The 14,117-nt window shown below is 41.3% G+C and overlaps 1 protein-coding gene across 11 annotated transcripts in view; it reads right to left on the bottom strand.

The window, feature by feature from the left end:
• The window catches only part of nfia (nuclear factor I/A), a 186,726-nt gene that overhangs the window by 37,536 nt on the left and 135,073 nt on the right, over window positions 1–14,117 (bottom strand). For all 11 annotated transcript variants that reach the window (XM_055218426.2, XM_055218428.2, XM_055218425.2 and 8 more), the window contains exon 4: window positions 10,843–10,917. In XM_055218426.2, the coding sequence (XP_055074401.1) occupies window positions 10,843–10,917 (75 nt within the window). The remainder of the gene's footprint in view (window positions 1–10,842; window positions 10,918–14,117) is intronic.

Below are 14,117 nucleotides of genomic sequence, written 5' to 3'. Positions count from 1 at the left end.
TGGGGGGGTGATCGGGCGGACGACGGTGTGAAGACTGTGATAGACACGGTAATGGGCTGCCTAATTAACATTGGAAGAGGACACGGCTAAAGGGGCAAGTTGGACCAAGTGAGAGAGAGAGAGAGAGAGAGAGAGAGAGAGAGAGAGAGAGAGAGAACCTGGAAAAGTTGGCCACGTAGGAAGTGAGAGGAAGTGCTATAATTTCTGAGTCATCTCTTTATGGTAACTTTTTTTGGGGGAAAGGGGGGTGGGCGTTCCTCCCCTCTAATAGAAGTGGCGGATTATTTACGAGGAGCAGTAAAGCCGGCTGCATTTGCATGGCTAATAGAGGGATCTGAAGTAATTTGTGTGAGAGCTAACCTGGGCACCGGGCTGCAGTAACTCAACCGGCCCTCAATACACACACACACACACAGAGAGAGAGAGAGAGAGAGAGAGAAAGAGAGAGAGAAAGAGAGAGAGAGGCCGTCCCTGCTGCTGCAGTTTGGGTAGAAAAATGACCACACTGCAGTCTGTCTGACTGGAATGGAAATCAATCATAAAGGTAATCCGCAGTCTCTACCTCTTAAAGGCTTTATCAAATGCTTTCGCTTGGAGGATTCCAAATGAAGCCTGTGGCTATCAGGCCGGCATTGATCTCGCTCTCTCTCTCTTTCCCCTTCTGTTCTCTCTCTCTCTCTCTGATCTTTACCGCTTTACCTTTCAAGTTGCTGGGCACAAAGTACATTAGCGAAATGTTTCAATCTATTCTATTTACTTAGTGCTGTTAGTGCAGAGGAATTGCGGTCGCACGCCTCGCCGTGTGGGTTTACTTAGCAGGCACTTTGAGGATAAAATCGTCCCCAGAAGTTCGGTAAATTTGACAAAACCTCTCTTTTGGGACGTCTGGGGAAATCCCTTGATAGAAAAAAATGTTTCATAAAGTAAATTGTTCTAAAACTATACTATTTACTAACGATGTCCCGATCAGATATTCTTGATCGGTATCGGGGGCCGAATCGGGGCTGAATCGGATATGGGGTCTTCACGGGTCCAATTAGATCCGAAAACCCGAAGTCCGACCCGAGACCCGATCGGGTTCGGGTCTAAAAGTTTCACGTGTGCCTCGGACATGGGTCGGGTATAATAATAGCGGCATCGAGTCTCGGGTGATTTAAAATGAATGTTTTTTTGCCGAACGGACCCAAAGACCTGAACTCTCTTGCGTGTGTCCTTTTCCAACATCTCCTCTGTTTGCCAGCGCCTGCGACATTGTGTGTTCATTTTCGTTGAGACAGACATGTCAGTCATTTTTAAATGTACATTTTAGCGTTTACCTTGGTGTCGTCGTCAGATAACAAAGTAAAACAAATTGAGTTGGTTGTGAGACCAGCTGGGTTTCTTTCTGTCTGACTGCTGCGGTCGGTGCCGTTTACATTCGGGTTAAAAAAAAGTCGGACTCAGGTCAAATTTTCTCGGGTTTGTCTTGGGTCGGGTCTTCCTTTTATTAAAAAAAATGTATGCATGTCGGGTTCGGGTATAAAGTGATTTGGGTCATTTCGAGTACATTTCTTTGGACCCGAGAAGACCTCTACCGACAACATGACCGATCCAATTCCAATACTTTGCGTTAGCCGTGGTTTTTACTGCCAAGCTATTAAAAGGACAAAGTATTATAAAAGCACCATAAACGTTTTATGCACTATATTCAAAGTCTGACGCATCTATTCTCTTTGTGTTTCAACAGTTATGAACTTTCCATTGCGGTGCGAGGATTCTCATAAGAAGATGATTCAAGGGCATCAATTCTGTGCCCAGGAAGCCCATAAGTGTAGGGTACTGGATGATTTAGGCGTATCAATTCTGCACCCGGAATGTGCATAAAAGGTCTGGTTTAAGTGCATAATTCCCAAAATAACCATCTGCACACTAAAGCTTTTTTACTGTGACAGTTTTACGCAATTAAGAAAAAAATATTTAGCGTACTTAAAGGTGCAGTGTGTAAATTTAAAGGCATCTAGTGGTGAGGTTGTGAATTGCAACCAACGACTCAGTCTACTGCTTACCCCTCGTTTTTAATGTATTTGACAGGGATTGTAGGATGAAGACCAATCTGACCATTTAAAACTTGAGTAACAAATGCCATATGCTTTGCTGTTTGTTGTGCCATTTGCTTGAATCACAGGAGTCCTGCTGTTTCACATCTTGGGTGTTGTCTCAAAGAGAAGGACAAAAGTGAAGTCCCCTTCAGGGCCTGTTCTTGTGAAGGTGTGAAGTATCGATGGAAATCTGCATAACTATGAAAGGTGCAATTCCATTCGGTGAAGCCTTTCATGCAGGGCTGAAAGGAGAAGGACGTCTTCAAGTCTCATCAACCAGCAACCAGTTTGGACAATAAGTCTGAAGATGACCACTGCACACAACTGAAAGCATAATTTTATGAACTGTGTCATCATGGATCTTCTTACGTGTGGCCCATGTTGCCAAAAGGGCGGATTGTAAGATTAAAATTGAAGGAACTTATTCCTTGGTCACAACTTGTCAAAACCTCCTGTGCTGATAGTGATCAAAGACTTTACAGTGGGGGTTAAAGGTGGTCTTCTGATTGGTCAGTTTGAATGTATTATGTTGGGTTTGGTCAAGTACAGTGGGGGTTAAAGGTGATCTTCTGATTGGTCAATTTGAATGTATCAAGTTAGGTTTAGTCACATGGTCAAGAGATAGAGGATAAAGGTTAAGGTTTTTATGAGCTCTGGGCCTTTGCATTTTAGCTTTTGCCTTTGCATTGGTCTTTTCCCCTTTCCTTTCTTTCTTCACCTAAGTTCTGGGGTTCGGGCCATTAGGCCTAGATTTCAGTTCTCAAGTGTGAATCTCTTTCTTCTAAACTTTCTTTCTCTGTTCTCTATCTTATCAGGTAATATCTCACATACATTGGAAACAGTCAATTGTTTGTATTATTTACCATTTCATGCATTTATAGTGTAACCATTTCAACTGTAACTTTAAGTCAGTACTGTAATTAAACCTTTTCATTTACAAATCTGTTGTTTAGTTTTGTTTTAAGGTTAACACTTAAACGCTCCATATTTCTATACAATATATTCGTACTCTAGCAACGCTCTCAGACATATTGTGTCCGAAACCGGGGAACGATTGCAGTGTTGTTCTCCTTCCGAAACCTGAGATCCCTTACAGCTGATATTCGGAATTCTGGTATCGGAATCGTATCGGAAATGAAAAAGTGGTATCGGGACATCCCTACTATTTCCGCATTCAGCAGATGTTTTTATTCAAAGCGACATACAAATAATTTTTTATCAGTATGTTTCCTGGGAATCGAACCTACAACCTTTTGTTGAGCTGCATGAACACATTTAGTGCTACAGTTTGCATTAGTTATAGTAATGTAACTTACACATTTATCTTTAAAGGGGACATATCATGAAAATGTGACTTTTTTCATGTTTAAGTGCTATAATTGGGTCCCCAGCGCTTCTATCAACCTTGAAAATGCAAAAAATATCAACCCAGTAACTTAGTTTTGGTAAACCATTCTCTGCAAACACGTGAAAAAAGTCATTGAAATTTGGCTCCCCTTGTGATGTCAGAAGGGGATAATACCACCCCTTAATCTGCACTATCCAACCACAACACTGCCATTTAGTGCAAAGATCAGCTCATTTGCATTTAAAAGGACGCACCCAAAGCTGCTATTTTTTTCTCACGCCTACAAAGTAGCAATTTTAACATTTTATAATAAATTATCTAGATGATATTTTGAGCTAGAACTTCATATACGTACTCTGGGGACACCAAAGATTTATTTCTTTAAAAAGTCTTGTGAAATGTCCCCTTTAATATACTTTGTGTTGTAAGAAGACCTGAGCAAACAGGTTTTGGACTATACAGGTAAGTTTGTTGTTGGGACAGCAAAGTGACCGATTCGACGGGACGTTGCACTTTCTTTGGTCTCAAGGGTAGACAAACCCTCTTAACACACACGCAGACGTTCTCCTCCCCTCCACCCAAACACCGCCAGCGAAAGCATCTACAAAAGCTGGGAGGCTATTCATTTGAAAAGAGCAGGGGGAGGAGGAAGAGCGAAAAAAATGGCCTTTTGTTCGGGATCGGATTTTCAAATTGAAGCATTTGACAACAAAGGCAGCAGCAATCAACTTCAAAACCCCGGACGTCTGTCCACCCCCTATTCCCCCTGTCTTACTCCTCATTGCTTTATTGAGCGAGAGGGCCATAGCGTGATGGGATCTCATCTCAAGCTGGTCTGAAGATGGTGAGCTTTGACAGGTCTTCGGTGGGGTTTTGTGCTGGATCAGCTCTTGGGTGGATATTCCAGCTGCCCTGTAGGCCTACAGCACAGATCCAACAATGGAGGTCTGGAGTTAGACCCTCTGGTCTTCACCATATAGCTTTCAGATGGGGAGGGAAAAGCAGCAGGCACTTGCTGGTAAAGTCTGAAGGTCAGTGCCCAATTGAGAGAGGTCAAGGAGTAGAAAAGGAGGATGTCAATCATGGACTCGTGGACAAGTAAAAGTAAACAATGATTTTACTTTTATAGTCTATTATTGACCTTTTCTATTTGTGTGACCGTTTATAAACCCCATGAAATCGACTGACTAGTTTTCATTGGTGTGCGGAGTTATTTCCGACTGAAACAAGAAGTTTAGGGCAGGCTATTTTATTCAGAACCCAATAGGCTATAATAACGTCACAACCATTAATAACGGTTGTTATGTTTAAAAGAAATGTTTAAAATGTCAAAAAATTGGGTAGTGCAGAATGAGTCATCAATATTTCGGTTTTGTTTTCCCAGACTCTTCTAAAAGTAAATTTTTAAGTATACAGAAAGCTTAACGAAAGTTTGATTTTAAAGGTGCAGTGTGTACATTTTAGCGGCATCTAGTGGTGAGGTTGCAAATCGCAACCAACAGCTCAGTTCACAGCTCACCCATTGCTTTTGAAACGCATAGAGAAGCTACGGTAGCCAACACAGGACAAACATGTCAAGAGCTTCTGTAGAAACATGGCGGCACAAAATGGCGTCTTCCATGTAAGGGGACCCTCTGTGTATGTAGATAAAAACGTCTCATTCTAAGGTAATAAAAACATAACGGTTCTTTATGAAAGGTCTTTATACACCACTGAAAGTATAGCTTTGTATATTTTTATGCATTTCTGTCAAGAGATCCTTCTAAAAATTACACACTGCAGCTTTAAATAAAAAAAATGCACTTTAGCACCTCACAGCACTGATCAGATTTAAGGATTTTATTGCAGATGGCACTGCCCACTGGCAGGCTTTGGCACAGTGCTGACAAAAGCTGTGGGCGTATCCCCATCGGTACTGCTGGCACATGCTGACAGTGTCGGCAGGGCCGCGGCGGAAGGCACTGGCATGGCAGCCCCTCTCCTACTCCATAATTCATCCGCTCCCCCTGTTCGGTCATATGGCTAAATGGCGCGTGCCAGCGTTCAGCCTTCACCTAGGGATTTCCAGGTGTCTTTGCCCCTGGACCACGCTGCCTGCCGCTTGCCAACATTTCTGCCTGCAGAGTAATACCAATAACCTCGTCCTAATCTCATATCCTCTCGCTTTTCCTTTTGCGGCCCTTGCAATCTTCCCTGAAGAGGCTTCGAGTGGGAGGTAGCCACGGCAGAACTGGCTCACATACAAGTCTTCTCGCTCACCTGAGCTTGACTGTGTGCCAAGCTGTGGGGTGTGATTGTGTGCCACTCCATTCATCTATAGTGCAGGGAAAAAATAAACTACTGGCGATATTGGCTCTTCCTAAGAATACGGGACACACTGAGACTTCAGAAGGTGGAGGTAGGTGGGAGAGCCGGGGGCCCGGAGAGGATATGGAAAGGGCGGACCCAATTTCAGAAATTACCCCAGCCTGGTATTGACTGGCCAATTATGCGGAGTTCCATTTACAAAAACGTAGCTGTAGCATCTAACTTTATGGAGACTTTCATTTCTCGCTCCCCACTCCCGACCAGCCCCTCCCTTCCTCCCTTCCTCTCTTTTTTTGTGTGGCGCTTTAATAGGATATTGATCGACAGAAGCAGATTCGATTGGGCTGCCACTGAATTGTGTAATGGGTGCAACAAAGCCAAGGTCATAGTGTATAGTCAGGGAAGAGCTAAGGCAGCCCGTCGTCCATTCAATATCACGACCTTTCATCTTCCAGGCTGAACTCGACCCCTTTCCCCATTCGCTTAAATAAATCTTCCTCGTAGAAGTCCCTGGAGGAAGTCCTCGGGGCAATTTGTACGCCACTTCACCATACCAGATTACCCTCTTCTACCCATCTTCCAATCTGGTGCACTTACCCTCTTCACTTGAACAAACCGGTGCTTTCCACAAGAACCCACCAAAGTCATGAGCGTGCATGCATACAGCACTTTAATTCACAGGCACTCCATAGGGAGCAATCCTGTTAGAGGACTTATGCTATCTGTGAGCTTTGCTGACTGTTGAACTTTTGAGATGGTATTGCCCATTAAGGAAGGGGCGAGGTTGATGCAAGAGGGTGAGACGAAAGTAGAAGAAATCTCCAAATGTTCCACTGAAGTGATTGTTAGTGGCTATTACTCCAGATGGGCGATTCTCCATGTAAGCGTTACATGATCACATCTGTTGATTGGCCATCACAAATCACTTTTGCCTTTCTTTGTGGTGATGCAGCTTAGTGGTAAATGGTCACGGCTAGGAATCTGAACTGGTTTGATCGCAACAGGGAGCAGGTTGAGCTATCACCGTTGTGCCACTGAGGAAAGTACTTAACGGCTGGTTGCTCCGGAGGGAATTGTTCCTGTAATATGTGTGTATTCGCACATAAGTGCCTGCTAAATGACTACACTCTAAAAAATGTGGGGGTATTTTTCAACCCAGCGTTGGGTCAAAAAGGGATGAACCCAAGCCGTTGGGTTGTAATTTAACATAGGTTAGGATGTTTCAACCCAAAATTTTAATTCATTGTTGGGTCAAATAAAACATTTTCAAGGTTAATTTAACCCAATGGCTGAGTTTGTCCCTTTAAAGGCGGGGTGCATGATCTCTGAAAGCCAATGTTAACATTTGAAATCACCTAAACAAACACGCCCCAATAGAATCTGGCCCTTTTTTTGATAGACCCGCCCCACACATACGCAACCCAGCCAATGATGTCGGTTAGTAGACACACCCCTTACTGCTGATTGGCTACAAGTGTGTTTTGGTACTCGCCCCGACCCGCTTTTCCAAGTGTTTTTCAAAAACACATCCGGTTTTTAAAATGCCATGTGTAGCGAATTTTTTACAGTTACACGTCGTAATAGGAAGGAGGCTGAGACTGAGACCGACGACGGCAACTGTGCGCAAGAGAGGAAATCAAATTGGACCAACATGAACCTAATGTGCATGTCAAGATAGAATTATAGTTTGTATATAAAATGGCATATATTATTGTTTATAGTGTTAAATATTATAGCAGAATAAAAAGCTTTTTGAAATCAGCACGTATGAAGATAATTTCATCATTTTTACAACACAATGTAAACTTAAACAACAACAACAGCATTTGTCGTGTAAACAGATTTGAAATGATCATGTGTTGACTGTCGCGCATCACATAGACGACAGAGTCAAGTGAGATCTGCTTAACTCAGCGGTACGTTTAATTTCATCTCAAATATCAAATGGTTTGTGCTCTCTGTCATTAAAAACGGTCAAGCAAACAGCACACGCAGGGTTAATGTACTTGTCAATGCCGGCTCACAAACGCGCAGGATAGGCTATGTATGAGTGCTTGTTGTCAATGAGATTACTTCTCACAAACACGCTCAAGCGCGGGATATGTGAGCTTGTCAATGACGGGCATTAAAGGAACAGTATGTAGGATTGTGGCCAAAACTGGTATTGCAATCACAAAACTTGTGGCTAAAACCGGTACTGCAATCACACAACTGGTGGCCAATACACAAAATGACAACATAAACATCAGTTTAGGGCTGCAACTCCACTTTTTAAATGACAATATCCTGGCCATACCACTGTTGTGATATAAGTATTTGAAATGAAAATGATTTCTTAATGTCTAGTGACATATCAGGGCCATTTTATAATTAATTGATATACATTTCGTACATACTGTTCCTTTAAATTCGCAGAATCCCTCTGAAATCTGCGGGCGCGGATTCCTTTTGGGCCTGAATCTCCATTTACGGTGTTTTTTTTTTTTTTGATCCGCGTGTGGGGCACCTAGATATTTGAATATATTCAGATACATTGCATGATATTCGATATCTGTTCCAATTTGATTTTTCTCAAAAGTGACAGCCCTAAAAATCACGCACCCCGCCTTTAACCCTACAGTCACATTGGCTACAAAAGTGAACGACACCGAGCGACACGCACTCGCTTGATGGGCGTTCCTTGGCTAGTTTCTAAAAGCGGCATCAAAAGTCACTTTAGAGGTATTGTTAAGTTACAAGAACGGTGTTTTTGGATTTAAAAGTATTTATTTCTCGATAAAAGTAACAAAATATATGAGATAAAATGACAAACTTATCAGATATATACATAAATACGCATTTTCCACCATCTTGAATTATTTTCTCAGACTCGACCACAGACCTACGTCATGCTGCTCCTTCACTCCGATTGGCAGTCGCTTTGTCCCATCGCGCAGCATTTGCATAAAATAGCCTGCTTGTCTATTTTGGCCCCGCCTTGCTCGCGCAGCGGCAAGCTCGTCGCTTGTCACTGGCAAACGGCCACTTCCATTGAAAATGAATGGTAGCCTGTCGCTCTGTCTCTGTCGCTTGTAGCTAATGTGACTGGGGGGTAAGACCTAACGCTGGGTTGAAAAAAACCCAGCATTTTTAGTGTATTTACTAAATTTGCAAATTAATAAAATAGGTTGTATTTTGTACACCAAAAAATGTGTTTCTCTTGTTTTACAGTATAAATATCTTTAAAAATATTCTTAAAAAGATGCATATTATATTAATGTCTATTATTATTAATATATTATGCATAAAATTGTTTCAAAATAGTTTTTAAATGCTAAAAAACAAGAAAAATACTACAAGAAAACCAAAACTTTTTTCTTTTAATTTAGTTATTAAATATGCTTCATATTTATTTTGTTATCAATTAAATTTTGCGTGTTGAGTAAATGCCTGTTTTGAAGAGATTTTTATTGAGTATGAAAACGATTGTTTTAGTATGACAGACGTCTCCCTGCACTTCACCTTTAAATGAATACATCAGTGAATCTGCACTGTATAGGCCACTCAGGAGAAATATGCTTAACATGACCCCCACCCCTTCACCCTTCGCTAACTAAGAGCCACTGGACTGTGAAAAGGATAGAATGGAATGATGGGGGCAGAGAAAGAGAGAAAGAAAGAGAAGACTTTGATTTGAATTGAACATCCAGCATATGCCACCCAACGCTTGCCTTTCTTCTCAGTGTGTCACAGATGTTAGGATAAAAGCCGATCTCTCCGCAGAGCCGGATCAATTATGCATATTCCTTAATCTCGTTACTATCATACGCCAAGACTTCTGATGCAGCACAATACTATCAGACTTCTAATATCATTCATCATCTTCTACGCTGCACGTACGCCTGATCCATCATAAAAACTGTCCTGATGCATCGCCCGTACGCGCTCAACTCGCGTTGACCCCTGCCCGCCCGTCTCCTGTCACGCGGCCAAAATGTGGTGGCACCCAAATGTTTGCTCTACCCAGATGCCGTCTTCCTGTTGGCAGGGACTGTGAGGGAAGCAGACTGGGAGGTGAGACCACGGTGGGCTTTTTGCCCAGGCCCACAACACCCTCTCCTTCGCCCGAGATTAGGTCACGGAGGAGTTGGGATCAATGCACCTTTGATCAGAGGGCTCCGGTGAGTGCTGACAGGCGCTTTGGATCGCTATTGTTAGCGGGTATCGACAGGTACGTATGGATCGCGCTGCGCTCTGTCACTCTCCACCGTGGATGTCTGCAATTTTTAAAGGTCACGTTTTCAAGTCCCACCTTCACGCTCCCGTCGCCTCGAGAAAGTCGTTGGCACCCCGTCCTAATCGCTCTATCAATCTCGGTTACCTCAAGTTGTGACAATACTCACATCGGAAAAAAGAAATGTGCAGCATTTACGAACTTACGAATGCAAGGTTATCTACTAGAACATGCCGAAATATAACAATCTTCAATGGGTAGTCCAAGTACTGTGAGTCCAACCGCATTGCACTAAAGTACACTTTCAGCTGACTGCTGCATTTTCGCCGTTTCGATTTCTAATGAGCGGAGAGATAGTGGATTGAGCTCATTGTTCTGAAAAAAGCAGCCGGAGACGGAGACGATTTCCTTGGTTCATCGCTAGCCTCATCCTACCTTTGGGCCAACTTTTGGGCACCTAAAATAATGTGTTTCAGAGGTTGTGATCTCAATCTGTTGCAAGTCATCACACACCAGGCTGAAAACAATAAAACCCAATCCTCCTTGAATAATTCCAGGCTGAAGGTTGTGGACTTTTTGTGTATTTACTTACAATTACAAACACACCTGGGAGTCTGACTGCTATTACATTTTGAGGTCCACTTGATGAACATAAAAGTGACCCAGCTTGTTAAAACACCCCGTACTGTTAAAAATGTTACCTTGATATCTTTAATATTGACGGAGTAAGGTCATGTCAAAGATTGATATCAATGAATGAATTCAAAATTTGGATGCTCCAAATGTCAAAATTAGACTATGAAACTTTTTCATTTGAGGGTCACAAATTAAAACTACTGTATGCAGGGTTTTCAATAAACCCGTATTTTAAGGATGAAAAGCAAAAGAGATCTTACTCTGTGAGACTCGCACGAGCTCAGAGACGGTGAAGACGCCCGATGTGACGAAACTGTCCTGGAAGCCGAGGTGTCCTAGGAGACAAAATGAGATAAACTGTCACAGATTTGTGATCATAAAGAACGAGAGCTCTCGAATCAATGTAGAAAACACACACACAGAGTCCCAATGGGAAAGCAGATAGGAGTAGGGAGTGTTTCGATTGACAAAGAGGGTAGGGAACATCTGGATTTAGTCCCTCGAGTATGTGCAGTAAGTGGGGCTGAAGCTCCCAGTGCGGCACACGCATTTACAATCTGCATAGGGAGCCCAAGAAAGCACAAGATTTGTTTTTAATATATGTTTGTTTATAATATGTGGTGGTCTCAAAGTTAAACTTGCTTTTTTCTCGAACAGATAACTAGATTTTGACTGAAGCACACACAGACCATAATTACCTTGTTTATTGTGTTGACTACGGCTAACCCAGGTCGTGCTTTCTACTCAAGTAGCCTAGATCAACCTCAGATTGACCCATATTTAACCAAACAGCCCTAAACTTAGAAACCCACCCAGCACTGATACCATTTAAAACCATAAACATACAGAAGGGCATGGGACTACATATACCAAAAAACGTATTGCGTAATTAGCTGCTGATATGGCGGGTCTAAACTTTTTTTTTTAACTACTTTAGGTCTTGGTAGCACAGTCTCATGATACAATTACTATAAAAAAAGGAAACTAAGAAACATTTCTTGTCTACTAAGAAAAAAAAAGATCAAACACATTGGGTTTCATTCACCAAGCACGCGTACGCACAAATTTGCTCGCGAAAAGCGCATTCGGAGGCTCAACCAACAAATCATGAATCAACAAAAACGTTCATACTAAAATTTCTTCTAAATGTTTGCAAAAACGTAAGATAAACTTAGACCACATGTACGCAATAAACATGAACAAGGAAAAAGAACCCTATAGATGGTTTCAGCAGTAACAACATAAACAAGCGGCTTTCGTGGTCAACACGTAACTTCCGGTAAACTCCGCTAAGAATAAATAACAACAAAGTACTTTAAACGTAGTTTATTTATATAACAAGCAAAATAAACAACACGTAGATTATCTAGGAAACTAAAACATTGGTTATTTTCGACGAGGTATTTGTTCAAAAGTTCAGTTTAGTAACTAATCAGACCATTAAAAAAACTGAAACCAGAAGTAAAGTTCGGATCAGACGAGTATCGCATCACCACACGTGCGTCCGATGAAACCGTCTATAATATATATCTGTGTTATATAGTTTTTTATTTATATTTTATATATTGTATTATTGCGCGCATGTGGTCTAAGTTGTTCTTAAGTTTTTGCATACATTTAAAATAAATGTTAGTATGAAAGTTTTTGTTGAATCATGATTTGTTAGTTAAGATGTGCGTAAGATGTGCGTACGGATGTTTTCACGAACAAATCGTGATTCAACAAAAACTTTCGTATCAAAATGTCTTCTAAATGTACGCAAAAATTCAAGAAAACCTTAAACCACTCGTACGCAATAATCACATTCACTATAATCAAAAACTATAATTCTAATGTTTAAAATAATGTTGATATATAACATTTACATGATTATATTTTATATTATATTATTTTCTGTATTATAGTTTATTAAACATAATCTTTATTATTATTTTATTATCATATACAATATATGATATATTATTATAGCCTACTTATTTTCTCTAAACATATAAAGAAGATGTGCGTAATGACAAATCTTAATGCCTAATGTAGCCTAAACGTTATGTAAATGTAATGAGAAGTCCAAAAGTCATTCACTTGATCTCCTGTCTGTTTTATTTTAGATACAGATGCACATCTCTGTCAAATTAATTAAGTGTCATATTTGTTAACGCATCCAATAGTTCTTAAATGTTACTCTGGTCGGTGGACAGCACTGGCTTCCTCCAGCGACAGCTAAACCTCCCAAATAAAAAGCAAAGCAAAATGAAACTTTACCGATAATAAATATGATCAGGGATTTCTTTTTGAGCTCTTTTGCTTCTATAAAAAACTGCTCTAAAGTTTTTTTTTTTGTTAACAAGCGCCGCGGAAAACCCTTATAAGAAGCTGGTTTGGGCGTGTTTATGCAAATTACCAACCTTGTGTACGCGGCCGCTCATGTAGAACACTTCGAATTCACTAATGTAAGAACAAGTCTAAGAACAAACTCATGTGTATGCATGTGTTGTAAATTAGGCGGAAAGTTTTCATGAGAAGTTCAAGTGCGCGTATAAATATGAAAAATGTATGCAATTATTAGTGAATGAGACCCATTGTCTTTATTGTATCAGTATGGCCCTGAATGATCTGTTAATCTTTTAAGATAAACTGCAATAAAAAACATCAACAATGATGACGACAAAAATTTAATACATTAATACACGTCGTGAATACATTTCGTAAATAAATACATTTGACGTTTAATAGTAAATCTTAAAGGCTCCAGAGATTTCCATGCTTGTCGTCATCTGGGTTCTTTCTCTTAGTTAAAAAAAAAGAGAGGGTGACAAGACAAATCTCAAGAAGAAGTGATGTAGCTATTAAATGACTTCCTGTGCTGCTCGGTGGCTGGTGAGCTATAAAACCAACAATAGAAATTAGTTTAGTCTTGACTGGCTGCATGAGGAGACGTATAGCATGTGGACGAGCAGAATAATAAATAATAAAGAGAGACAGAGAGAGAGAGAGAGAGAGAGAGAGAAAGGGAGGGGTAATATCTACGGCTCATTGCAAGAGAAAGTGCTGACATGAGCTAAAAGATTGCAGAGCCGGAGAGCATTCCTGCGCAGATGCCCCCGAGACTGAGCGAAGGAGTGAGTTCATTCGGGGGTATTAGACACGGGGGTAACGTACAATAGAGGGCAAAGATGAGCGATATGGCACGGAGTCACGGAACGACAGAAAGTGACAAGGATAGCGGCCCCCTAAGAGATGAAGGGGGGTGCGAGAGAAAGCGAGAAAAAGAGAGAGAGGCGAAAAAGTCAAAGTTTCCACGCAGCTGTACATACTGTGAAACAACAATAACACGGGGTAGAAGCGAGACCCACGATTACTTGGAAAATGGAGGAGTGACGCAATGGAGCTTAGAGAAAGAGAGAGAGAAAGAGGAGTACGCGAAGGAACCTTCGTCACTTGAATTCCAGTATAGGGAGCATATGCACGCCGAGTTCACCAAGGGCATTTCCATGAGTGCCTCATATAGGGAGAAAGGGGCGAGGGAAGGGGCAGGACT

This window comes from Misgurnus anguillicaudatus, chromosome 23, assembly GCF_027580225.2.
Source record: "Misgurnus anguillicaudatus chromosome 23, ASM2758022v2, whole genome shotgun sequence".
Classification (NCBI taxonomy): Eukaryota; Metazoa; Chordata; class Actinopteri; order Cypriniformes; family Cobitidae; genus Misgurnus; species Misgurnus anguillicaudatus.
This window is presented reverse-complemented; position numbering and strand designations above follow the sequence as displayed.